The 27645-nt window shown below is 40.0% G+C and overlaps 2 protein-coding genes across 2 annotated transcripts in view; one reads left to right on the top strand and one right to left on the bottom strand.

Moving 5' to 3' along the window:
* Positions 1 to 914: 914 nt before the first annotated feature.
* pcbd1 (pterin-4 alpha-carbinolamine dehydratase/dimerization cofactor of hepatocyte nuclear factor 1 alpha) lies at positions 915 to 4922 on the bottom strand. Its single transcript, XM_037781843.1, has 4 exons — positions 4840 to 4922; positions 3933 to 4064; positions 3747 to 3827; positions 915 to 1397 (listed from the first exon to the last, which is right to left on the bottom strand). Exons 1-4 carry the CDS (start codon positions 4840 to 4842, stop codon positions 1305 to 1307), a joined length of 309 nt encoding a protein of 102 aa, XP_037637771.1. The 5' UTR covers positions 4843 to 4922; the 3' UTR covers positions 915 to 1304.
* The window catches only part of si:dkey-192p21.6 (uncharacterized protein LOC565246 homolog), a 31354-nt gene continuing 7964 nt past the window's right edge, over positions 4256 to 27645 (top strand). Inside the window, exons 1-15 of the mRNA XM_037781842.1 lie at positions 4256 to 5829; positions 6186 to 6280; positions 7751 to 7869; positions 8805 to 8923; positions 10818 to 10887; positions 10990 to 11056; positions 14692 to 14774; positions 17662 to 17738; positions 19262 to 19292; positions 19404 to 19564; positions 21896 to 22008; positions 22736 to 22857; positions 23401 to 23524; positions 23633 to 23719; positions 25440 to 25517. Of these exons, the coding sequence (XP_037637770.1) occupies positions 5667 to 5829; positions 6186 to 6280; positions 7751 to 7869; positions 8805 to 8923; positions 10818 to 10887; positions 10990 to 11056; positions 14692 to 14774; positions 17662 to 17738; positions 19262 to 19292; positions 19404 to 19564; positions 21896 to 22008; positions 22736 to 22857; positions 23401 to 23524; positions 23633 to 23719; positions 25440 to 25517 (1509 nt within the window). The 5' untranslated portion in view covers positions 4256 to 5666. The remainder of the gene's footprint in view (positions 5830 to 6185; positions 6281 to 7750; positions 7870 to 8804; positions 8924 to 10817; positions 10888 to 10989; positions 11057 to 14691; positions 14775 to 17661; positions 17739 to 19261; positions 19293 to 19403; positions 19565 to 21895; positions 22009 to 22735; positions 22858 to 23400; positions 23525 to 23632; positions 23720 to 25439; positions 25518 to 27645) is intronic.

The following is a 27645-nucleotide window of genomic DNA, read 5'->3' on the forward strand; positions in this document are numbered from 1 at the left end:
GTTTTTACATACTGAGCAGTTTTAAAGAGATTAGACATGAATGTATTTAGGTTCTTCTTACATGAGCGGGGATTTTTTTTAGTCTGTTAGGCAGTTGACTAACAGGACATAACATCCCCACTAACTATACCATCATCATGTGTCCATCCATCTTTCAATACTGTGCCCAGTGACAGGGTGTGGAAAGCCATGCCCATGCAAAAATACTCATCCTGTTTTGCTTTGGAGAAATATCTTGTGACGATTAAATGGCCTAGAAATCTCTTTTGAATCAAAAAATGTTCATGCAAATTCCTCTTTAAGCATTAAGTGACTACAAACTGTAACGGATTCATTAGAGGTCTGCAGAGAACATCTAAATTGTCCAAGCCGTCTGGTGACATTATGTAGCAATAATCACCTCTGTGCCTTCAGAGGTTTGAACTCATGACGTCATCCTCAGGGATTTGGCTTCATAACTGCGACATCTATAAGTCTTAGGGGTGGACAAACACCTTCAAATATAATGCAATCAAATGCTAACAACCTTATATCAGTCTTAAAATGTTGAATTTTGTAGATGTCAGGAGCCTCGACAACTCTTGTACTTTGTTTTTTTGGAATGCATTATATTGTGCAGTCTTTTGTCCACCCGTGTACACTATATGTCTTTGTGTGAAGATCTGAATGTACAAGGTTTAAAAGACGTGTGTCCATGTCAGCGTGCATCCTTGTGTAGCAGATTTATTTTGAGTTAGGAAGCACCTGCTGGTTTCTTCTTGCACATGATCCATTGATAGTAAATACTGTTATTAACCCACTCTGAGCAGTTAACACAGTCACACAGCAGATGGTGTGTTATGTTTTCAATAAAATGCATTCAATCTGATAAGATTGTTTTTTGGTCATTTTTTTTTTAGTTATGACAAAAACAGTTTAACAGAGAAATAAAACATTTATTAACAATTATTGGCACATAAGACACTGGTTGTGACAGAGGGACACATTGCGAATGTTATCTGTATAATAACTGGAATGGTTGCTGAGAAATTACTTAAAGACTTAAATGTGTAAACAATATTTTACCATCTACCGTTGGCTATTAATCTCATTTATTCAACAAGTGCAACACCGACAACATCTTTTTTAAAACACATTAGACCCTTTTGCAGCTACAGCTTTTTTCACAATTCATTGAACGTATGTAATTGGTTCATATTCTTTGGATTTGCAGGTCACGTCCTCAGAGATTTCTCAGTGGAATGAATAAATGAAGAGCTGTGACTTCCATTTCCACTGTTGAAATGACTGATAATGTGTGTTGCTCACATCAGGGATGCCTGGTCAATGAAGGTGGCCAACGTGATGTCTCGCTGGGACAGCCCCCCACACTCATGTGTGCTGAGAGTGATCTGGACCTGGGGGAACAAATGAAAATGGAGCAGGGAACTCATCATATGACTAGAAAAGGCTCATTGTTCTCAAGTAACTGTGTGTTTGCTTTAGACAAAAGCTGGTGCTTTAATCAGAAAGCCTCAAACCAGCCAACGTTCCACTCTTGCCTTCCAGTAAAGCCAGAAAAGATTAAATAAAATGAAATATCTATGGCAAATGTATGTTTAAATATGCGAATGATGTATTATCTTATTAAATATGTGCTAATATGCATTCTTTCCCAGAGCATAAATCTAAACATTGGATAAAACCAGGTTCAAAATTCTTGTTTCATTTTGTTGACAAGGCTTTACAGAGGGGAATCACTTTGTATCACAATCAGAAAAATTTCTCAACAGCCATAAATCAATTTTCGCCATGTTTTTAGGAATATAACGGCATATAAAAAAACTCAGACTATTAATTACATATAAACAAACCCCTCTGTAAAAAACTTCAGAATATAAACTAGAAAGTTTGGTGTATGTAAGTGCTACTGAAATGGAGATTTCTGGGTCAGAGTATGAGAAAAAAAAAATCATTTTAAAGATATGTATTAAAGATACATTTTGAAAGACACTTCAGGGGATTTGGGTAAAAATAACTAATAGCCTAGTTATCACAATTTTTTTGTATCACAAGTTTTCTGAAATCTTATATTTAAAAGGTCCAATATTGTAAAAAGTGAGATTTTCAGGTGTTTTATAGTATAAAGCTGGTTTAAGTGCTGTATAAATACCGTTAAACTATCAAAACACTGAATATACAGAGAAATACACACAGCCTGTATTCAGAAATTGTGCATTTGAAACAAGCCGGATTTCTGTCCATTTGTGATGTCACAAATATACGATATTTAGACCATTACACGGTTTTAAATGTAAACATTCTAAATGTGTCCCAGTTTATTTCTGGTTGCAGTGTATGTTAATAACATCAGCTGACAGGAAGTAAACATGGACCCAAACTATTGCCTAGCAACGCAATTCCGTTGCAATTCCGTTGCAATTCCGTTGAAATGTGCTAAAGAGGAGCGTTTCAGACAGAGAGTAAATACAGGCATATTCAGGCTGACAGTATGAGGAAAATAAAGGGTTTTTTTAACATTACAGCATGTAAACATGTTCTAGTAGAAACACAAAATACAAGTATGAACCTGAAAATGAGCACGATATGGGACCTTTAATGAGCATAATTTATTTTCTTTTTTGGCCACTGGGGGGCAGCAACAGGCTGTAAACATCAACACTAATCACTTTACTTTATGTTGCGAACATGAAAGCATTAACAGTACAATGTAGATCCTACTCATTGTACATGCAGTATATAGACATTTTTACATACTGTACATAATAATCCAGCCCATGTATATCCATTCAGTATTTATTTCTTTGCACTATTTGTGTTGTTTACAGCTTCCAGAACACTTGACTTGTATATAGACATTTTATTTTATTATTTTATTCTTATTTTATTGTTGGTCATTGGTGCTTTTTATATATATATTTATATATACACTTATTTTTTCACTACTTGTGTACATAACAGCTGTCTATTCCTCACCTTTATTTGTCAGCTTTGTTGTCCTTGTTTTTTCTATCTATATATAAGTACATTGAGAGAGCTGCATAAAACCAGAGTCAAATTCCTTGTACAAATACTTGGCAAAATCAATCTGATTCTGACATTGGTTAAAGGTCCATATCGTGCTCATTTTCAGGTTCATACTTATATTTTGTGTTTCTACTAGAACATGTTTACATACTGTAATGTTAAAAAAAACATTTATTTTCCTCATACAGTCTGCCTGAATATGCCTGTATTTACCCTCTGTCTGAAACGCTCCGTTTTAGCGCATTTCAACGGAATTGCATTGCTAGGCAACAGCTTGGATCCATGTTTACTTCCTGTCAGCTGATGTTATTCACATACACTGCAACAGGAAATAAACTGGGACACATTTAGAATGTTTATGTTTAAAACCGTGTAATGGTCCAAATATTGTGTATTTGTGACATCACAAATGGACAGAAATCCGGCTTGTTTCAAACGCACAATTTCTGAATACTGGCTGTGTGTGCTTCTCCATATATTGAGTGTTTTGATAGTTTAACAGTATTTATATAGCACTTAAACCTGCTTTATAATATAAAAGACATACAAATCTCACTTTTTACAATATGGGACCTTTAAAAGTCTAATAGATTTTAAGCTTTTGTACATGGTCACAATATTGAGCTCAGTCAATCAGGACCATTTACCGATTACCAAAACATCCACCCACCCTAAGGGCTGTAATCTCATTTGAATGTGTCATAATTAGTCTTTTATACCTTATTATAGACATTGAACCACTCAGGATGATGGTCCATCTTCTCTGCTTGTAAAGCCACTCGGGACATGAAACCAAAAGCCTGAAAGGTAAAGAAATCATGCAGTCATGTATATAGATAATGTACAGTAGTTGCTAGTTATGTGGATTTTGTGAGTTGTGCATTCAACTATGATATATTAGATACCTGATTGAAGTCTTTAAAAATGAACTCTTTATAAATGGCATCCCGTCCCACAACCTCCACCCACTGAGCGTTGCGCAGCAGGGGGAGTAGGTGGTTCCTCTCCGCCTCGGTCAGACTCTGTATTTTACCAGCCTGGTAGGAAAGAGCAGAGGCAACAGTACAGCAGATCTGAGAGGGGCAGTTTCACTAACACTATCTGTGATTGGTTGCACAGGATCCCATCTGGAAACAATGAGAGGCTGCATTCCAGGTTTAAAAGTCTAGCTGGTTCAAAGGTATGTGTTGGTGGGAGGGGGTGGGTGCACTCTTTTTGGTCACTGAGTTCCTAATCTTGACACATGATGCAGGGTCACATGGATTTAAAGTTACTTATGCTTGTTTTAAATCAGCCGTCATGACCCTGTCTCCAAATCTAAACGCCACTGTCAACATTTCACAACATTTCCCCAAATAGATTTTATTGCACAATCAAGAAAGGGACTTTTGAAAGGCTTTGTCCACAGATGAGCGGTCATGCTTATAAGCCAGAGCAAACAGATGTCACGATCACAGCCTGAAGCAGGGCAATGACATCAACAGGTATCATAGCAACCCTCTAATCTGCTCTATCAGCAGAGCGAATGGACAGCACACAGACAATACCCACTGGCTTAAACCTTGTCTATTCATCACATGAGGTGGATTAATGCTTACACAAAGACACAGGAAAATGAGCTTATGTCAGTCTTATTTCTGCAGAATTAAAGGGGCACATATTAAAGTTTTGTATCAGATGTATCTGCATCTGTCAGAGCTATAAAACATTATGTAGTGAAGTTTTAGACTGTGAGAGAGTGACTAAGTGTGTGAGGCGGTGAGCAGCCCTGTGTGAGGCTGAACACACACCGTAGGGAGGTTGTGTACTCACCATGTTTGCAGAATGTTTTCAGCTCCAGGTTCCTGTTGCACAGATCTGCTGTGGTAGCCAGTGGGAGGTCCTGCAGTGCTTAGCTGTCTCTGCAGAAGCCTGAGCAGAAATCCTCACTACTGATAGGCTACTCAGCCACATGTCAACATGGGTTTAATCATAAACTGTCATCTGTTGCACAAAGGCATGCGTGAGGCCAGCTATTGTAGCAGCAATGACATTTCCCCCCTTTTACCCTCTTTAATTATCTATTCTATATTGTATATGCACATATTAAAACATGAACTTCAGAATAAAAGCACACTATGTCTCTGTTCAACAGGGCTTCAGATTTTAATGCAAGCGCTGCTCTAAAGCTGGCTGGAGTTCATGTCAAAGGTTAATGAGCTGCTCCTGCGAGATTGCCCCGGTGAACTCATCTGTCACGGCAGGGCGCTCAGGGGAAATGAACTGGTTAATGAAATGAGGAGAGGGAGAGGATGTGACAAGTGATCAACGTTTAACAGTCGGCTGGTTGGGGAAATGAGAATGGTGCTTTCAGTGTTTTGGTTAGAAAGGAAGGTTACGATTTAAGAACAAAACCATTAGATTGGAGTCAAATGGTTGTATAAATTGTGTTTGGAAATGGAGCTTATCCCTCTGATTTCTACATTAATACACACACTTACTCATATACGCTTTTTAAACTGGTGAAGTGTCTGTTTTCATCATTAATTCTTATATTACTCATCATTTCTACAACAAAATAGCAGACTTATTTAACCCCAAACGTGATTCCAAACATATGCACTGCAAACCAGTTTAAAGGAACCACCAACCACGCATGCATGCTGACCTTTGACCGCTTTTTATATTGGTGTGAGTGTTATAAAGATGAGCAGTGGAAGTGGCTGTTTTCAAGTAGCAACATGGAGCACCAGAGACCGCTACAAGCAAGTCTAACTTTGTTAATCCTTGTAACCAGCAGCTATGGAGGGCACTTGAAATCAGGTGAGTCTTCTAGGATTCATTAGTAGATGTGGATTGTGTTCAGTCTTAAACAATCAAAAGTGTTCCTGTAGTGACAATTTGACACTCTACCAAAGAGCAATCACTTTATGGCAATCCAAAGAGGAATTTGTAGCTTCTTGTGACAATCAATGTTTGGCCTCTGTAATCAAGGTTAACATTAATTATGACAAATGGACCTGTCACTATTATGAGAATTTACTCAGTCAATAGTATTGAGCCAGTGTTATGATCTTGATAATGATACTGATCTGATACACTCTTCTGCTATCTTATATTTATGATGTACAAAAAGCGTTGTGTACATCATAAATCAGTGCTGCTTTGAATCTATGCAGGGCCCACTCTGAAAATGGACCAGGCTATGTTAACATTTCATAACCAGCTGACAGAAGAAGTGCAGGTCTTCTACACGTCAGATTACTGCTACAAGGTAAGGAATATCTATTATCTTCCCAACATCTGTCTGTTTGTCCAGGTTGTCCAAGATAGTTAGAAAAATTACTCAAGTTCTCCCATTGTCAATTTTGAGAGGTTCATAGTGATGCATTCATGTTTTTCTCACACAGATCTTTCCAGGCACTAGAAAGGTTAAACAGGTACTCCAGTGTTTTAGCATTGGACCCTCCTGAAGTTGGGGAACTCACAAAAATGATTAAAAAATAAAATAAAATGCACTAAATTTTGGATATCGTGACATTTAGGGCTGCAACTAACGATTATTTTCATTGTCGATTAATCTGTAGATTATTTTCTCAATTAATTGATTAATTGTTTGGTCTATAAAACGGTGAAAAATGTCGATCAATGTTTCCAAAAGCCCAAGATGACGTCCTCAAATGTCTTGTCCACAACTCAAAAGATATTCAGTTTACTGTCATAGAGGAGTAAAGAAACCAAAAAATATTCACATTTAAGAAGCTGCAATCAGAGAATTTTTACTTTTTTTTTCTTAAAAAATGACTCAAACCGATTAATCGATTAGTTGTCAACTATTAAATGAATCGCCAGCTATTTTGGTAATCAGTTAATCATTGCAGCTCTATTGACATTAGTCTCTAGCATGAGTCAAGCTTAAAAAACACTGGCTCTTACATTATCGATACAGCAACACAATAGCATCTTTCATTAGACCTCCCCTGCCTATTAACTGCTCATGTCTTTCAAACCCCACATCCTCAGTGTGTAATGTAGTCTGTCTGTTAAAAATCTGAAGTTGAGATACACCTGATGTCACCATCAGGTGTAATTCCTCAGATTTTAAGATCTTTAAATCTATTTATCTGCATTTTTGTATGTCATTTTGAACAATGCCTGCTTTTCTAACCTCTATACCAGTAATTCCTATTTTTTTAAAAAACAAATTAATATCTACTTACAAACCATCGTCACAAGTTATGGTCTTACTGTGCACATTCGCTTTTATCAGTTGTACTAAAGAGCCATTTTTCCTTTTTAGGTTGTGTTTCAATTGAATTATGTTTAGAGACCTGTGGAAAGGAAAACCTGTATTTCACAAGCAAACGCTAAAATTGTAGGATAGTCAGAGAAATAAACCCAATTTTGCATAAGAGAAATGTGTATATTTTTCTCTCTTATATTGACAGGCACACTGTCTTCAGTGAATCCTTTGCACTGCCCTGAACATTGGCTATTTGTGCTATTTGGCTATTTTATTTCTTAATTTCTTTCCTTTTTATTTATTTTTTGTAATCCAATGTTTTTCACACTAGTCTTAGCACACCATTAAGAGCACATTGCATTTCACTGCACATATTAGCTGTGCATCTGACAAATAAACCTTTTAATCATTGAATCCTTACACCTTTAATCGTGACCCCATCAGATCGCTCCAGGCTACAGACTTTCTGATGGTTTTACATGCCCTGTTTTTACTTCTCAGTGTGTGCCGCAGCATTTGGTCACTGTGAAGCCCATCAACAACAATGCATCTGCGGTGATCAGCACTAAATTCACTCTGACTCTGCGAGTGGAACTGACCAGGAATGCAACTCTTTGCGGGTAACAAGTTTGAACATTTTAACAAAGCATCAATAACATCAAACCACCTACAATCCAAAGAGGTTAAAATGCTGATTTGTTTCCTGGTTACTCATATTAACTGCCTGTGGGAGTGTATCGCTCTTGTTTCCAGCCATGATATAGTGTGGTGGCATCAGCAGTCTGTGAGATTATTTACAGGGCTGGGGGAGTAATCCTGACCTGCTTTGTGGACCTGAGTGATGCCCTCCCTTAAACTACCTCCCCGGGTATTGATCAGGAGCCTTTTTGGGGTTAATAAGACCTGACATTCCAATATTGATGAAAAGGGCTCATTAAAGCTGCACGTCCTGTGGAAACCTCAGCGGGGAAGTTAATTGGAGGAGACATGCGGCATATTTATAAACAATCAGGACTGACAAGACACCAGGGCAGAGTTTTCCATTTGGGGGTCACCTGTAAACACGGGGCCAGAGCTTCGGTTGCCACATGACAAGCCTCTGGTGCTTTTTCTTGCCCTCTCAGAGGTCCGGTCTTGGGCCTCCTAGATCAATGCTGAGGTCTCTAACCAGACTGTGCTGCTATTGATTTCCTTTTCCCCTTTGAAAAAACACTCCAAGTGATAGCTAGTATGTCATCCCAACAGTGGATCAATATGAGCGTGTAATGCATGTTTTTGGGACCTGAAACTGGAGATGACGAGAGGACAGAGGGATGCACTTTAAGTCTGCAGACACTAGGTGGTGCTCCTGAGCTTCATAGGCGTTGTAAAATGGTCTCACCAGAAGGAGACCATTTTCTTAAAGTCAGGTCAAGAGGAAAAGTGGATGAAAAAAGTAATTTGATATATGCTTCTGAGGAAATATATTTTGAAAGGGGATCCAATAAAAACAGCCTGTGGTTTCATGTGCTTTTAAGGGAAGCGTGTCTCAATATTTCACTGTTTTTGGATGCAGGTGGAGTCAGACGTATAGAGAAGGAGGTCATTACTCTGTTTGGATCCAGATGTCCGAGGCCGCCAGTAACCCCAGCTGCACTGCCGCCGTCGATAAAAGACCAAACAACGCATACCTGCGTAAGTGCACAACACTGATGAAGAACACAGGATGATGACATTCAGTAATCAGCCGCGCAGTTTTGAATAACTGAGAGTGAACGTGATTGCTTTGGTGGGACACAGCGACAGTAAAGGAACCTGGGTCCACGCTCAGACCAAGCCTTTGATCCACTCTCTGCTTAATTGAGTCAGCAAAGAGGGGAATCATTCGGCCTGTCCACATCTACTGAGCAGTAATACTCATCCATCTCCTGGGACATGATGTGTATTGATCAGATAAGACATGCTTTCTTGAAAAGGGATAAAAGAAAAGCTTTTCTGTTTGTTTTGAAGGCCTGGCTCCGCGCGTGGAGCATTGTGGGTAATACATTAGGGAGTGTGGAAGGATTAGGGCGTAATGGGATTTTGAAAGCGTCTCTCTCCATAATGTACACTCTACTTAACAATATTGCAGATTATGTTGTAGATCAGACTTTTAAGGCCAAGTAGCCATTATCCAAGCAGATATATGGTCAGCGTGACGGCACCCCTCACAGTATGATGAGCTTCCATTAGCTCCGCAGACCAGTGATTATACAAACTCCCCATAGGACTTGCTCAGCTTAAGTAATGGTCTGGTCAGCAGCTCGAGACAGGTTAGAGTTGCCCTGCTAGGGAATTTCAAAGTTTACTTCAGCGTCTCAGATTGATCGTTGGTCTTTGTGAGGTCATTCGACGGGTGCGGTATATTTCTATGCAGCTACAATCAGATCCAGCCTTTAATCGTGTTAGTACTGTATTCTGCGCTGTACTACGAACCGCAAGTCACCTGCTAAGGTCTTAATTCTCCCAAAGAAATCCAGAATATTGACTGCTATCAAGTGTTTTGTTCGATTCTAGCAGACGTATCGATGAACTGAACTTAATCTAGTTGTTTTGAAATGCATCCATTCATTTTCTATTTATTCTGACAATAACTAATAGAGCGAGCAGAGCATGGCTGTTGCAGAGATCTGGTGTTGTTTCATGTGCTGAGAGCTTTATGGCGTTTTTATGAGTGGGCAGCAGAGATGCCATGACTTTTCCGAGGCGATTAAGTGACCACTCTTTGTTCAGAGTGGATGTCATAGTGTGGATTCAAGCTCAGGTTTAAAAAATGGCTTCTATTTTGTTTGTTTTTCCACTGAAGACAAACACGGCGCGTACTGCCCTCTTTATTTCCTGTGCTTTGACGTAAGAAGACTGATATCTCCTGAGCCTATGTGTTATAGGTTTATAATCAGTAGCACAGCTGTAAAATGTCTCACTTGTTATTCAGTGCTGCTGTTGCTGACGGGTGAAGAATAATGTAGCAAACTTGGATTTTTGTTTTTGTAAAAATCGAGTTAAGTGGCATTTAGCATCATTTAAGTCTGATACAGCGATACAGGTACAGGAACATGAACATGAGCAATCTTTGATCTATGATCTGGGTATATTTCATTATTTCTTTAGCAAATAAAAGACATCTCAGCTGCAGTATTTGTGTCCTCATCTTGACCTCACTCCTTTCTATGATGCCCTCTGGCTGACCAGCTCTTTTCTGTCTTTGTTTTTTTGTCCTTGTTCCAGTGTAGCCTTACATTTTCCTTTTCGTACGCCTGCAGGGTTAGATTACCCAGTTGGATCGACCAAGAGTTTTCCATTAGGTCCTTATTTGTCACTTGAGGGATCCCCTTTGACACTGGTTGACTGACAGAGAGCCACAAGGGAGTCCAGAGGCGAGTAAAGCAGACAGTTTGGACTGCTAATCAGGCCTTTTATCCCCAGTCAGATCCTATTCTGATAGAGATGTACAGCATAAAGCTCCTGACACGGACTTCCAGACAGAAAGACTGTGATGTAAGGTGGTGCAATCTGATTACACAATGTCCATGCTTTTCTTATTTTCCAGCTCTTGTGGTGGCAGCTCTCTTACTGGCCGTAATCGCTCTCTTATGCGTTGTGGCGCCCTCCATCTACAGGTAGCCATATGTTTTTTACATCATCCACAATGAAAATACCATCCTGCACTGATTACTCCTCCATCAGAACAAGGCAGCTCAATCTTGTTGTCCCATTTACAGGAGGCGCTGTACATCAACATTTATTAAGACCCTTTGCTGCCAAGGCCCGCAGTACTCCGTGGATAATGTAAGTAAAATGCTGCTTCTAATGAGTGCATTAGATTAATATCTTAATAAATGCAATGAGAGGACACAGATGAGTGATTTGATTGATTAGTTTTAGATCGATCATAAACCAATCAAAAGAAATGAGTGCTCCAGTGGCAGTCTCATTAGTATCAAACAGAGGTGGGACCAAGTCATTGTTTTGCAAGTCACAAGTAAGTCTCAAGTCTTTGCGCTCAAGTCAAGTCTGACAAGTCCTAAGTCTTAAACTTTGAGTTTCAAGCTCTAAGTCATAACGTACTCTTCACCAAATGTAATGCCATTTTAACAACAGTAACTGGCGCCAACAGGCTCTCAGTAACGTAACGTTAGGTCTTCCTGGATTTCTCCTGTAACGTGATTGGATGCTGTTGAATTGATTGAAACTAAGTGGATCTGGGGAATTAAGTGTAAGATAATCAAATGCAAGTTCCAATGATGTTCACCAAAAAATACAGACTCCAGAGTTAAAAAAAAAAAAAAAAAACTTTTCGGGGACGAGCTATAAACAAAAAAAGATAAAAAGTCAGTTTGTTCAGTTCAGTTATTTCCCCACGAGTAAATCCTCTTCCCAAACAAATCAATGAAGGACCTCTCAAAAAGTAAATAAACTCAACATCTCTGACGCTGTCAGAGTTACCTCCGGTACCGGGCAGTTCACAGTCTTCGTGCACACACACACTTATAACATTGTTAAACTTTGGTCTTAGGAGAAGGTATCACATTATTTTCGAGTCAAAAGGCTCAAGTCCAAGTGAAGTCACAAGTCACTGGTATTAAAGTCCAAGTCGAATCTTTTTTTATTTTGTCAAGTTGAGTCTAAAGTCATGAAATTTGTGACTTGAGTCTGACAATTTTGAGATGCTAAACATGACAATAAGAACCATTATAATCACAATTTAAGTAATGGTAATGTGCATACGAGAAAAATGTATGGAAACTTTTAAAAAAATATATTTTTTATATCGTCGTTTGCTCCCTTAACTCCTGTATTTTCCCAGAATTTGAAGCGTTCAGAAGAACCCTATAAAAAGCAACTGCCCCACCTTTATTTCATCACTGCAGAAAAGTATTGACTTTCTTTATAATCAAACATTAAAACTGCCTTAATCCAACAGTAACATTGCATTATTTGTATTGGCCAACTAGGCAGCCTGAGATGCATACCAAAATTGCTCAGAGACTCCAGTCATCAGGACGTTTGGGAGACACTAATGGAATGATTGATACAAATGTTAGCAGAGCCAATTGTATAGCAGACTTACATGGAAGAGATAGAGCGTCGTATCCGTCCAATCATCTTGCTTGATGGCAAGAGCTGCTGTGTAATTTTGGTGAGCATGAATGGCTCCTCTCATTCTTCCGAGGAAGATGTCTCTGTTTTCCATATGCTGTCTGGATGGCATGCAGATCCATCATAACATATTAGTGCTGGTGTCTTCCTGCTCTGGCTCTTTAAACTGCTGCATGGAGGCCAGCGAGTCAGGCTAATCCAACTGAGAGGGCAACAGGCCAGAGTCATCTCAATGCTTCCTTCACAAGGGGAGGGAGAAGAAGGCGCCGACACACAGCACAGAGGATGACCCAGGGTAGAAACATGGCCAACATCATTTTGAGGAGTTCTGACCCATGTGACAATTTGGAGTTTTGGCTTTGTCAACATTTTTACATCTCAGAACAATTCAAGTTACGTAAAATCTACAAACAACTTTGAATTACATGTATATATTTTTGTGCTACAAGTATATGATAGTGTAGCCATTTCATGTATTTCTAAATGTGTCCTCAACCTCTCCACTTTTTTTTATTTAAAAGTTTAAGTGTGAAGGATACACAAAATGATGTGACCACTTCAGGAGAAAGAACATTAATTATAACAATCATAATCAATCACTGTTACAGAAGAGGGTCATTTCAAACTTACTGCCAATTAGCAGAACTTGTGAGCTATTAAAAGACATCTTGTAATCAGCACTTTGATATGTAAGCATTCAAAGCAACATGAGGCAACTAAGTAGGCTCCTAAATTATTTAAAGCTGCACTAATCAATATTTTTATATCAACACTGGATCAAATGACTACATGAAATGTGAAAGTGTTCACTCATAGTGGCGAACCTACTGAGAATTATCACCCGGCTCTGCAGTTCCACGCAGCACCGCATTTTAGCTTCTTTCAGCTCATTGTTTTGGTGTAGTATATCTGTTCTCATCAACCTTAAAGCAGCAGTGGGTAGATGTTTAATCATATTTGGAGCAAATATAATTAGAAAAAGTTATTTTTATAAAACAATCATGTGCCTCTGTGTCCTCCGGTGCTCCTAATGGCATCTGCAAGATTTCACAGACCTGAGGAAAACAACCAATCAGAGCCGAGCTGGAGCCTGCCGTCTCTGAGCAGCTGTCAATCACTCGCAAACCCACAATCAAACGGTCAAACTAGGCAGCGCTGATCAAATATGATTAAATATTCTGTTACTGTAATACCTTTTTCTCCCCTCAAATGTTTTTAGAAACATCTCGTAGTGTACTGTTTAGCTGTAAAATGAGAAAGTTGGCTCAGGCTGGTGGGCGGTTGCCGGGTCACAAACTTTCTCATGTTTTCTGCGTCATGTTTTCTGAAAACATTTGAAGCAAGAAATAGGCATTATAGCAACAGAATATGATATCATGTTATCTCTCAGAGTACTTAAATTACAATATGCTGAAAGGTTATTATTGAATTTTTGCCCAATGATGCTAAAAACTTTATGCCTACTGCAGGTTTAATTTGAGTTAAAGAAGGCAGCTCTAATATACCCACTGCAGGCTACCTACTCAGCACCAAAAGACAAACAAGCAGAATTAGCACCTAGCTAGTGAACATAAAAGACCATTTAGCTGCTAAGGAGACAAATATCTTTCTCGGGAGTTGGTGGAGACCAAAACCGAGCTAAAAGTAGAGTGAATATCGGACCCTATAGACCAAATAATCTGTTAATATTGCTTTAATACGTTAAACTGAATAGTCAATGAAAAATCTAACAAATGCAAACACAGATTAAAGGTAGGGTTGGTAAAGATTTTAGAAACATTTTTGTTATATTAGTTGAAATTCTCATTACATCCTGACAGCCATCAATAAACGAAATGCTCTTGACAGCTGTGAGTAACAATAGACATGTTTGTTGTTTACTTTCTTTTTGATATATTTACGTTCATAATGATAATTGTGTGGGAGTGGCTTTGGAGGGAGGCCTGAACAGACGGACTGTCAGTGTTGCCGACTTAGCAACTTTCTTGCTAGATTTAGGGGTTAGGGACTTTTGGATCTAGTGCTGTTTGCTACTTTCATTAGAAAAGAGTTGGCAACACTGGGCTCAGTTTTTTGATTGGATAATTTTTTTTAAATCTTGTGTACTCTTGCTAGTTTCTCAAGATCACCGACCCTGCCTTTAACTGCAATAAGACAAATTGCAGTCACGAAATGAAACAACATACTACATACAGTAGTCACATGCAGTGAGTTAACAAATGTTGCTACTTTTCAGACAACCTATTTTGAGCCAAACTTGTGTTTAGTTACTTGAAAGCCAAAGTTGTGACATTATTTTGTCTACCCTATAATTGTTTCTACAGGACGAAGCACAGGCTGGTGAAGCTGAGCACAGTACCGCTAAAGCTAAACCAACACGTCTGCACTCACTGGACACTTTACGAGGGTATGTACGCCATCAACAACCATCATGTCTATCAGTCTATCACCACATGCGACCTGTTCACATGCTAATTCTTTTTAGAGCAGTCTGAGGCATGATGAAGATCTACAGGCCCAGCGTAATGAATAATTACAGGGGTCACAGTCTGGCCACATGCTCCCCCAAGCTTTTGTTATCAGGCGGTGTAGCTTTGGGCATGATTTCTGATATCAGTGTGTCCCGGGTTTGGAACAGTGTGTTTCTGTTGGACAGGAGTGATGCATGTGATTGAATCTGGGCTCCCTGCTAGCCTTAATTGTGGCCTGGGGGTAGACACAAAGCACGCCTCTCTGGAAACAGGATGCTGGTGTGGCTTTGACCTCCCCCATGCCAAATAATTGATGTAATAATACCGTCAACATATCAGCACACATCCACACGGCCATAGATCTCCTGCCAAAACGGAGAGCGAGAGGAAATCCAGCAGCACAGAGGCAGCATCCAGCAGACAATTGGCATCTTCTCCGTCTGTGGCTTCCTTTTTGGATGGGAAGCCATCTGAAACCACCGTGCATATGCGCTGAATTCAAATTACCACATAGTTTTATTTAGTTTGGGAGCTGAATTAGTTGAGTACACTTTGCAAAGGTTCAAGGAAAGTCTAAATTTCGATTTCATTTCCGTTCGGTTACACTGCTTGCCGCAGTCCTGCTCAATCTTATTAGCTGAAATGTCACTCTGGTGTTACAGATAGTTGTCACATATTGATGTCCTGATAGGTAATACTGGAAATTCTCATATCTGACAACACACTTAATCAAACTGTGACTCAGCGCTCAAGATTAACGCTGGGTGTGCCTCCTCTCAGCCCGGTGACTTATGATCCATGCTCCCTGATAAGTAACAACTTTCTGCAGAAAACAGACGCATCATCGACCATAAATGCTGAGACATTTCTGAAGGCAAAAGGCTTTTCTTCTGAGCTGAAAGGTTTTTCTGATCATTGCTCAGGCTGCACTGACATGATATACAGAGAACAGTAGGGTACGGTTAATTTTTCTAAAAGGATTTGGATTTTAATCTTGTGCCGCACTGCTAAAAGCCTGTCGCCGGTTTCCTTACTGTTGAAAATCGCACCGTCAGTAGTTAGCAGTGCCATACGACAGAGGGAACAGCTATTACAGTAAAGCAATGGATTGTCAGTCGCATTTAACACCAGGTGGCTGAGTCATTCTCTGCTTTATTTTGACTACGCTCCAAGTTTTCCTCCGATTCAGTTTCAGATACACTCTGATGTTTGGACACAAAAAAAAGAACCTTGGCCTTTCTACTCAAGTAGTAATTTATTATGACTAGATTGGATGTCTGTGTATTTGATATGGCCAGCACAGCAGGTAACTCAATACTCTGCAGTGATAGAGTGCAACTATCCATTTGCAACGGCTAAATGTACAAAGCTAACACTCTTAATTGGTAATGCATGTACAGTGATTCAAATCAAAGAAGTCCATAAGCATCTGTCAGCGAGTCATAACCAGTTGTCACTGCTGCAAGAAAGACACGTCTTTCTGTAATCTGTTAGCCATAAATCATGAATACTGATTCCCAGACATGAATTAAGTCTATTACTGAAGTGACAAATGCTCATTGGAGAGCTTCACGGGGATATTTACAACTTCAACCTGATTAGGAACCAAGAAACAACAGTCTGTGGTGTTTCAACCTGGACATTAACTTTGGTGCAACATTAATCAAAGTGATCTCAGTGCACATCATATTAATTAAGCACTTATAGTTTCCCTTATTCATAATTAACAGCCACTAGTGTCACATGTGTGGTATTTTTAATGTAATCTGCCTAAAATGGAGCTCTCATTCACAATCACACACCCAGAGTGTTTCGATTAAAAAGATGACCACTAAGCTCTGATATTACAGGGATTTTCACCGGGTCTCATCTGGCCGGTGATTTAACCTCTTGTCTTTGTCACTATGGCGACTAATGGATATGTTCGTCAAAACTTAAATGATAGCCTGCATGCATATGTGTGCGTTTGTGTGAGAGAGAGAGTACATGGACACATGCAGCAGGGTTTACTCTACTTTAATAGCCCTTTTGAGATGATAGTGGCCGATTAAAATCTTGTATCAGCAGGTTGGGGCTGAAAGAGCAGTAATGGCTTTGGTGCACCTCTTAATTGAATCTAGGGCAGAAAAACAAGAGGAGGCAGAGGTAGATACAATGCATCTTATCAGAGAGTCTTGTTCTTAGAGGTTGCCCTAATCGTGTTATGGCTCTTAAAGAACCCCTTGATGATATTTTCTTTTTCTTTTTGATGAATTAAAAACATAAATTCAAGTATGTAGGATGGAGCAAACCTCTGTAGCCGCTTGATCATGCTACCATTTACATTTCCCTGCAAGTTTGTGTTGTGTAATGTTCCCCCACCCATTTTTCTGACATGCAACGCAAACACCTCGTTTCCCTCCAGTGTGTGGTTCAGTGAAGCACTCCCCATCACGTGTGCTGTGTTTCAGCAGCCTTGGCCAGTGCTAAAGTATAAAGTGTATCATATATTAGACGCAAAGTCTTTAGTCAGCACTCCTGCGTGAGGAGATCCAGAGGACAAGTGTTCATTTCCTGAGTGATTCATAATGCTTAGATTGCATTACCTTGCATTTGGAGTGTGACGGAATAAAAAGCCCCCCCACCCTCTGGCCTCTTAATTCAGAGTATTAGTCAGACGGTAAGAAAGCTGTTGGATATGAATGATTTTATGCTGTATTTATAATAGTTTTAAAACAGTTTTCACCCATATTTCCATCATTCACTCTACTGCATGAATCCAATTATTACTGGTTTACAGTGTACAGTGTACTATAGTGCTTACTCATCATACTGTCTTTGTAGGTTTGCCCTGACAGTGATGGTGTTTGTGAACTATGGCGGAGGAGGCTACTGGTTCTTTCAACATGCACCATGGAATGGTTAAGTAAAGTATAAGACATGCACAATTGTGTTTCAATTACATCTGCTGTTAAAGTAGGTTTAGGGCGCTTTCGCAGGCCGTAGTTCGGCTAGTCCGAACTAGAATGAAATTGATGCTTATGGTTCATTTCCTATTTAGTCTGGTTCAGTTTCACAGTGCACAAATTAAAGCGGACCAAATAAAAAATGCATTTGTTGAGGTGCGAGTATACGAAAATGCAAATTTATCTTTTTCGTCTTGAGAGCTGCTACTTCAATGCAGGGAATCGCAGACTTTGATATATAAAGTTTATTAATTTTGACTCTGCGCTGATCTACTGTGCACACAAATCTCTTCTCCTCCATTACTTTATAAACATCACTATTTTTGTGGACTTTATTTAGCATATTCTGTATGTTCTCTTCGGCCCAGATGTCAAGCAAACATCGGACTTCTGCAGAAGTCCAGGTCAGTCCTCTCCCACTCATGTTAACCTGTCGTTTACCTGTGTCTTACCTGTGTATCTCAACAAATGCCCGTGCAGGCAGCCCGTTATCCGCTATGTTTCGGTTTGCATGGAAACGGCCCTAGGCCACCTCTTGCAAGAGGTCTCAGATCGGTTGTTTTGGTCCGCACAAGTTTGATTACTGTGTTCAAAACTGCACCAGAGTTTGATTAAAACAGCCCTTAATAGCTGAAAAGACCAACAGCTCACAATGGTCAGTCTGTTTAATGGAAGGAGCCGATACTTCTAATATTAACCTCCGTCTTCTTTCACATTAAGCCAGATATGAAATGAATGTGTGAACTCAAGGCTATTATTCAATGGCAGCATTCTCCTCATCATGACTGCAGCATTTTCTGACCCGTTGTCAGTAATTATGATAAATGCAGTCTCAAACCAAACACACTGGATGCCATTCTTCATACGAGCCAAATCAAATGCACGATCCATGGATTTTTATTGTTATTAACAACCAGGGAGGAGACGCGAAAGAGGAGGGATGAGTGTTTAAATGGCAGCGGGGAGAATCAGGGAGGGGGCAGTAAATGAGTAGTACTCACCTCCTGCAGCAGCAGCAGCTCTCGAGGTGCCCTGGAGCAAGGCGCTACTCAAAGAGACATTGGCTGTTGAAAGGTTAAAGCGAACTGAGTGCCTTTTCCCTATGTAAATAAAAGTTTTAACAAATCTCACTGCAACTTTTATGAAATCCATGTCATTATTTAGAGGTGTTCTCAATTTAAATCGTATAATAGCTTCTTTGCCACATCTACAAGGGTGTATTGATTTCAGGGGTGGTTTGATTAATCTTCTCTTTGCTGCTGTCACAGGAGTGTAGATATTTATTCACCTTTTCAAAATGGAAAGTTAATGACTGAAGCAGCACTTTAAGGACATAACATTGTTCTTAATTTACCTCGTAGTCCTTTTGGATTGCAGAGATTAGAAAAGGGCAAGAACTGTGAGCTCTGTATAATGGCATCAAATTCAAGTATCCTCGTGTCTATTGATATTAATGTATGCCTCTGGATGTGTTGCAGGTCTAACTGTGGCAGATCTTGTCATGCCATGGTAGGTTTGGTACTGTCAGACATTTCCAGTCCTATTTTAATTTACACAAATATGCATGTTTGTGTGCAAATATACATTTTTTTAATCGCGTAATACTGCTGTTTCTTCCAGGTTTGTGTTTATTATTGGGACTTCAGTGGTGTTGGCTTTCAGATCCATGCAGAGGAGAGGAGTTAGCCGCCTGCAGATGCTGCGCAAAATGACCTGGAGAACAGCCGTCCTCCTGTTGCTCGGCTTCTGCTTCCTCAACTACTCTCCCAGAGACGGACCACGTAGGTGCACGTGATGGAACAAATACGTTATATGTGGATGTGCTTGTTCTGTACTTTTTGTTTTGTTCTATACTGGGGAAATGATAAAAACACAGACTCTGCTATGTCTAATAATGTCCACTTATCACATGTACAATCAATTAGTCGCAACATCAGAGAACAGAAAGAGGCTTCTCTTGTGTTAATGCACCTGTTCCTCTGAAAAAAGAAGCTCAGTAAAAGAAACTGCATTTGCTGTTATATAATGCATCATCGAACAATTTTGACGTAGATTCTATAACAAGGTTTTTACGTCATACAGACCTGTAACGATTAGTCGATTAATCAATTAGTCAGTCGACAGAAAATGAATCAGCGACTATTTTCACAATCAACTATGTTTCGGTAATTTTTCAAGAAAATATACAAAACAAATAATCACTAGCTGCAGCCCTAATGTCGTAGAAGATTGGAGTAATACAGCTTATACTTGGTGTGTTCATAACATGCGTGACGCTAAAAGCCTTGTTTTCACATAACTGCAGTTTGTCAGGTGACAAAGACAAAGAAGTGTTGAAATCCAGATTTGTGGTAAAAGCCAAAGCTGCAGGGCTGTGTCGGGGTTAAAGGAGGGGAAGCAGGCTGAAAATCCCCATTTCATCGTCCACCTGGGGACGCACAGGGCGCCCCTCACACATTAGCCGCATCCCAAGTGCTAATGGACTTTCCTGGGTGGATGTCTGCGTAACTGGGTTAACAAAAATATTGTTATTGTGTGTGCAGTCTCAAAATCCAGCACCAGGGGACGTTTAACAGCGGCAGATTGAGCAAAAACAACCGCTGCGGTAATGGACAATTACAAACAGATAGTGTTACACTCTTCAGCCCCGTGCAGCTGCTGTAGAGGCTGCTGCTGCTGGAGCTGATCATAACAGCACAGTGACTTTTACCATAAACTGCAGCTTTGCCCTCCGTCTCCAAGGACGTCCTCGGCAGTTCAGTCTCGGGGTTTGATCTAATAAGAGAATGGAGTCGTATCGGCCCAATATGTTAAACCGTTTCAATGTCAGACGAGACAGAAGAAGGTGTTAACCTTTAACATCAACTATGAGTCATTTCAAATAAAAGCTGCTACGGTTAGATCATCGTTGTCAAAGCAGTGACCTTGAAATTCCAATTTCGGTTATGTTATTTTTATTTTGTAACTTTAATGAAAGACTTACACACTACTTTGTTGGTTTAGATGGTTATAAATCACTTGATTTAACAGATTAATTTCAGATTCCATTAGATAAACCTAAAAACATGGCTCCAAGTTTTTGACATACAAAAATATTATTTTGCTTAAGGCGACAGTGTGTTTTCAAGATTTAATCTCTGACCATTTGACATCTTTTTTTGGATGATTTGTCGGATGAAGATGAGGTCAGAAAGTCAGATTCAAACCCCTTCTGCTGAGTAGCCTTCAGAGGATGTTCAAATAAGAAAAAATCTCTATTTCAAAAGTTTTTGTCTCCGCTATTTGCTCTACTTTCTGATGGCTTTATTCCGCTCTGCTCACTTCCGCCATAGAATTATTATTTTATTCAATCTATCACTGAAAGTGCTCAGAGATGGGAAGTAGACAGCAGAGCTTTCACTTCTTAAATGATATTGAACGTAAAAAAGGGTCTAAATTTCACACAAAAAAACTTGCATAAATTGATCTGAAAAGTGAATTAAATGCTGTTTTTCCTGCAAAACTGACTTTCAGGATGATTTTTATTCAAGTGACACTTTAGTGGGGGGACAGACACAGTAAATTATCAGGGTGGGGGTGTAACCTGCAGATTTAACAACAAATGTGTCATAAGTAAGAGCTTCCTCTTTTCCTGTGAAAGGAGAGATTTCCGCCTCTTATTTGATTTGTCCCGATCAATGATTGGGATTACACTGTTTTCATGGCACTTTGTGCGGCAAAGAGGTTTTCAATTAACTAATGTGTAGATTACCATCAATCTCTCAAACAAAAGCCAATCTTATCCTCCCCAATTTGTCGAGACAAAGAGATAACTGGGAATCTTGATTGGCTTCCCATGTTCTTGACATGTCCGTATCCTGAAGGCTGACACCATTCCCAGTGTGGCGTGCTGTCCATCATCCTCCCTCAGGAAGTAGTGGGATGATTGAGAAGCGCTTCTCATGTCCTATGCTATCAATTTCCTGATTTATAATTTGCTTAGATCAGCAGGAATCGCTCTACACCACTGAGTTATATCTGTGCTTGTACCTGAGTTGTAAGGTCATATATTCATCATTGGGTATCAAGGCACGCATGAGGGTTCATGCTGTGTGTTGTTGACTGTGTTCCAGTGTCCTGGTCCTGGCTGAGGATCCCTGGGGTGCTGCAGCGTCTGGGCTTCACCTACTTTGCTCTGTCTCTCCTGCAGACTTTCTGGGGCCAGAAAGAAATCCCACTGAGAGCAGTGAGCAGCTCTGTCAAGTCCACTTTAGTCTGTCATTACACACCAGGGGGGGGGAGAAAGTCCAGCCTGAAACAACACATTTATAAACAGCTAATTCGCTGTGTGCACCTTGGATTCCTGGGTCCTTTTTTATTGCTAGGATAACTGGACAAACCAGTCCGTTCTCATTCTTAGGGCGTAAGTTCCCGACGCTTTGTGACGCCCATCGGCGTGTTATACCAACGCACAAGGCACCCTTTAGCGCCTATTGGAAACGTACCGGGCTTTAACTACAATGTAAACCCATCTGTGCCGTTAGTAAATGTTCAGAGAAAGTGACACACATAGGGCGGGAGGTGAGGTGGATGGGTCTAACAAACACAAGGCTTTCATCCTGTTTGTGTCCTGTGCGTTAAGTTTCACTTTCACTTTACAATCAGCAGTTCGTTCATGTCCCGTGTTCACAATGTTCAGCTAGAGTTACACTGCATAAATGTAGTCATTTTAAGCCCAACTATGTTTTTTTCCTAAACCTAAGCAAGTGTTTTTGTTTAATTAACAACGTTAAGCATGTATTTTCTGCGACCGAAGAGTGACGCTGAGGGGTCTGACAAAGCGTCAGTATGTAACGAGTTGGGATGAGAACGTGCTGCCCAAACATACACAAATGTTTCATGTGGAAAAGTGTCAAAAAGATGAGCAGTTTTGTACCTGAATTTTGCATTAACAAGATTTGTGTGTGATGCAGAATCACTGGTGGAACCCCGTCCAGGATGTGATCCTTTATTGGCCACAGTGGCTGATTATCATCCTGCTGGAGACTCTGTGGCTCTGCATCACTTTGCTCATGCCCGTACCCAACTGCCCCACGTGAGTCCAAGCAATCTTCCCACTGTCGTGTAACTGTTCAATCCGCTCAATTAATCCACTGTACACATATGCTAAAAGTGTAAATCTCTCCATGCTGAGATTAATCTCCAGTTAGGGCTGTTGCGCTGCAGCAGAGGTGTTAGTGTGCACCTTGTGTTGCCGGTGTTATGAACCGCTGTGATTTATGGGCCTGTGGTGGATGCTTCAGAGGGCATAATTAGCCAATCTCAGTCTGTCATGTGCAATAAGAAGAGCGGAGGCAGAGGATCCATCTTCCTCGCTCTGCGTCTTCTGCTCAGTGCTGCTTTTTGTGTGTTTTCCCCCATTTCTGTGACCCTGCTTGGCATCAGTGTTAGAATAGTTTGAGTTCAAATAGAGGCACTTGTTTCTTCCGTTGTTTTTTATTTTTTAGCACAGTGTGAGGATATGTGGTGAACACAAATAGAAAAACCTGCCTGAGGAGCTTCCTTTGGTTAAATCTGCCACATTAGTTTGTTAATATTCTTTTAATACTGATTATACTACTACATTGTTTGCTATCAGAGGGTATTTGGGAGCTGGTGGAATCGGTGATAACGGTCTTTACCCAAACTGCACTGGAGGCGCAGCAGGATACGTTGATAGATGGATGTTTGGTGATAACATGTACAGATACCCCACATGCAAAGTAAGATATGTTTCACATACACCATTCATTATTTTATCCATCTATCTTAAAACCTCGCAGGTGGAATTAAAACAACCTTGCTGGTCCTTTTCATCTTGCTTTTTACAGGAAATGTATCACACCACGCAGCCCTTTGACCCAGAGGGGCTTCTGGGTACAATCAACTCCATTGTCATGGGATTCATGGGGATGCAGGTAAGATGGATCATTTATTTCTGCGAGTATAATTCAACAAGTGGTACAAGGTGATATTTCAGAGTTTTTTTAGGTATCAGTATTATTTAGTTGTCATTTGCAATGTCCAATTGCTTGGAATAGGAGTAATGTTTTTTCATGATATTGGATTTTGCAAATGTGTAGTAAAGCTTAGTTAAAAGGTTAATTATTGAATAATTATGAAGGCTAATTAAAGGGTCAGGCCACCCTTAATTGGTTTTATGATATCTGACATTTCATTTGTGACGCTCAAACCATTTTAAATACACATTTTAAAAACTCCAGTTCAACAATCTGTCTTTCTTTTGGATCTGTCTTTCCAGAAACAGTAACAGACCTCACCATTTTCATAGGGAATAAATGTTAAACCTTTTAACTAGTTTTTGCCAAGTGGTATTATTGTTGGCGCCGCTGTCGCAACCGGATCGCGTTCCTTTTTCCTCACAGCCTAGCAACTACCAACAACACCGAAGGACACACTGCATTTTGTTTTCCACTTTGGTTGTTCCACCGTCCACCATTTCCGCTACTGGGGATAGTAACAAAGAACTTACATTGATACTCTTAGGTAACTGAGGATAGCTACCGATAGCTACCGGGTAAAACAAAAGCGCTCTGGAACAGTTTACAGAAAGATATGTTGGTTTTGTGTTTCATAAATGTCTTTATTTCATTACTTTGAGCAAACAAAATTCCATTCACCTCCATTGTACTTGAATGCATGACTCAGAATCTCAGTAGGTTTAAAATGGCTAGATACCACTAGAAGTAAGTGAGACAATACTGAATGTTTCTCTGTGATTTGGGTGAACTACCCCTTACATCCTCACAATACTGCTCTCTGATTGGCTGAGAGCAGCAGCTTCTTTTATTCATATTGATCTAGACTTACTCAGTGAAGGCTTATCAATAAAAAATAGATTTAAGATTCAATCAGTTTTATGCTTTAGAGACAGAAACCATGAATCCAATCAGAACCATGTGCAGCGATGGCCTTAATCTGAATTTATACCAATTAATTGTTTATTTCTAATTTCTTAAATTTCAATATTTAAAATGTCTATACCAGAGCTTCTTTACCTAGAGGATCAGTGATGCTCTTCAATGCTAAGATGTTAATAAGACAATATATTAGACAGTGAGACTATAGTTAACTCTGTGCTCTGTATGAAGGTTATGTGAAAGACTCTTTCCCGCCTAATTGAAACAGCTGCCCTCTTTTAATGACAAAATGTTGTCTGGAAGTGGGGAGAGAGCTTTTGGTCTTTAGACCTGAGCTTCTGATGGCGACTGTGTCACTTATAACCATTTGTGTTGTGGGAAGTAGCCATGCAAAAGCAGCCACATTGCTCAATTCCCGGTGGGCGGTTTGCTCTGAGCCCTTCAGTCAGCGAGTCTTAGACGACACGCCAGGTGTCCGCTGCCCTCCTCTGTGCTCGCCCGTGCTAATGTCCTCAGCTGAAACATATTCGTCATCACCAAATTAATCAGAGGGTGTGGATGTCTTACACCCCACATCTGGCTCAACAGGATAGGAGAAATGTGACCGCCACGTCAGGGACACATCCCAGGCCTATTTGGTTACCCAAGGACAAATACATGCACACACCGGTTGTAGGTGTTTACATGGTATTTCTCATTAAATGTGGGATTGAATGAGTTTTGGTGTCTGTGCTTATCTCTGCTTCCATCTCCACAGGCAGGGAAAATTATCGTTTTCTACAAGGGAATGAACGTCCACATCCTCTGTCGATTCGTAGTGTGGGCCGTCATCCTGGTACGTTACATCATGTTAAGGTTTTAAACACAGCTGGTAAAGTAAATGAGTATAAAAGTCAATTGGTAATTTAAAACCAGGACAACAAATCACTTAAACCATCGTCCTGCTTCTGTGACTCACACTGAGCTGAGCACTTTTATGGTGTTACTTCGCCTTGCAGGTAAACTCTACAACGTGGTTTCCAGCCACTCGGGTATTAGTCATAGCCGCCGAAGCCATTCATTAGCAGGACTTAGTAGAGGACATGTGTGTGATCTCAGTACAATTAAACAACATCCATGTGTGGCCGTGTTTCCGGGCAGACATGGGTACCCGTGGCCTCAGGGGGATACATACTGTCTCTCATTGCCTCACATGCGGTTTTAGATTAGAAGAGTTGTGCATATTACTTACAGTCTACTGCAATCAGTAGCGTCTGATGAAGAGCATGATTAATTCATATACCTGCACACTAAGTCTCAACACACATTTACAGAACAATCACATTAGAGTATGGATAAAGTGGTATAAAAGCCATTCAAACAGAATAAAAACAAACATTTCTTCATAAATCTGCTCCGATATCATTTGAGGCCATATATGTTTTGGATCTGTGTTCATTCTGGGTGGTCTCAAAACACAAGAAGAGGCAAGCTGGCCTCTATTTCATTTAGAGGGGGGAATGTGTCCCACTGGGAGAAGCCAAGTGTTATACGAGACGGCCCGTTTTGCATTTCCAAACCTGTGACAGGAGGCTGTTAGTCTGCGCTAACGAGATTGACAGATATCCATGTAGAAAGGCTTTGCTGAGCGGTGCTCGGCCACTGTTTTGTACGTGCGTACAGTGAGATGCTGCAGAGATGTAGCTGGTGTGCAGAGCGGCGTTAGTAGGAGCCTGCATGCTGTGGAGGCAGACATCCTGAGACTGGCGGTGCTGTGACCTGAAGCGATGATGGAGCTGGAGGAGCCGGCTGCATCACTCAGCCTTTGAAATCAAACTGTGCAGGACAAAACAAAGGGGCCAGAGGAAAACACACAGAAACAGATCCCATTAGTTTAAACTTATTATTACTGTGCTATTTTAGATATCAGGTTCAGACTGCAGACTGGCATGTGTAACTGTTTGACCAATGTGTGTTGAAACCACACTGAAGGTTGTTAAATTAAGTAAACAATTTCATTCATTAACTCAGTTTTATCAGCACGACATCTGTCATGTAGGTTTGTTGCATCAAGTCAAGTTTATTTGTGTAGCTCAATATCCCACACAATATCTCAATGGAGTTACTGAACATACTGCATACTGAATACAAAGACAAAAATCCCCCAAAAACGTCAGCATGTAAGTAAACAAGACGAGGATACAGTCATGCTATCAGCTCTGAGAGGCTGCATTTAGGCACAGTGATGCTTTGAGGTAAATGCTAACATTAGCATGCTAAAATTGTTTTATGATTATTTTATTTAGCCTTTATTTAACCCGGTTTGTCATGCTCACAGTAACAATATCTGGCAGGTATGTTTACCATTAGTTTAACAGATATTTAGTCATAAACCACGGTATTGGACATTCAAATTTGTGACCTGATGATGGTGTTAGATGAAAAAAATAATAATAATAGCACCTTTCATACATAAAATGCAGCTCAAAGTGCCTTATAAAGTAAAATAAATAGAAACAATGACACAGGTGTTAAAGACAGATGTCATCAGGAATACATTTTACCAATAATAAAACCAATAAAACAGTAAAATATATAAAAACAATTATGTTAAAAAAGGTAAAAATGTATTAAAAGCAAGATCATAAAAAATGAGTATTGAGCTGTGTTTAAAAACTATCAACAGAAGTTGCTTGTCTGATTTGTGATGGAGTTTGTTCCAAACCTTTGGTGCATAATAACCGAAGGCTATATCACCGTACGTTTTGTAGTTCATTATTGGTACGTTAGTAAGCCGGCATTACACGACTTCAGGGGACGGTTTGGAACATATTTAGACAAGCAGTCAGACAGGTATGAAGGTGTTAAACCATTGAGGGCCTTATAGACAAGTTAAATAATTTTTAAATCAAAAGTCAGAGGATCACTAAAGTTATTACAAATTCATCCTGAGGGGAGCATGAATGTCTGTACTAGATTTTATG

This window comes from Sebastes umbrosus, chromosome 10, assembly GCF_015220745.1.
Source record: "Sebastes umbrosus isolate fSebUmb1 chromosome 10, fSebUmb1.pri, whole genome shotgun sequence".
In the NCBI taxonomy this organism is placed as follows: domain Eukaryota; kingdom Metazoa; phylum Chordata; class Actinopteri; order Perciformes; family Sebastidae; genus Sebastes; species Sebastes umbrosus.

Coding starts and splice junctions, on each gene's coding strand:
- pcbd1 (XM_037781843.1), bottom strand. Junction 3,828..3,932: donor TTTTTAAAGACTTCAATCAG/GTATCTAATATA, acceptor TTTACCTTTCAG/GCTTTTGGTTTCATGTCCCG. Junction 1,398..3,746: donor GGTTCAATGTCTATAATAAG/GTATAAAAGACT, acceptor TTGTTCCCCCAG/GTCCAGATCACTCTCAGCAC.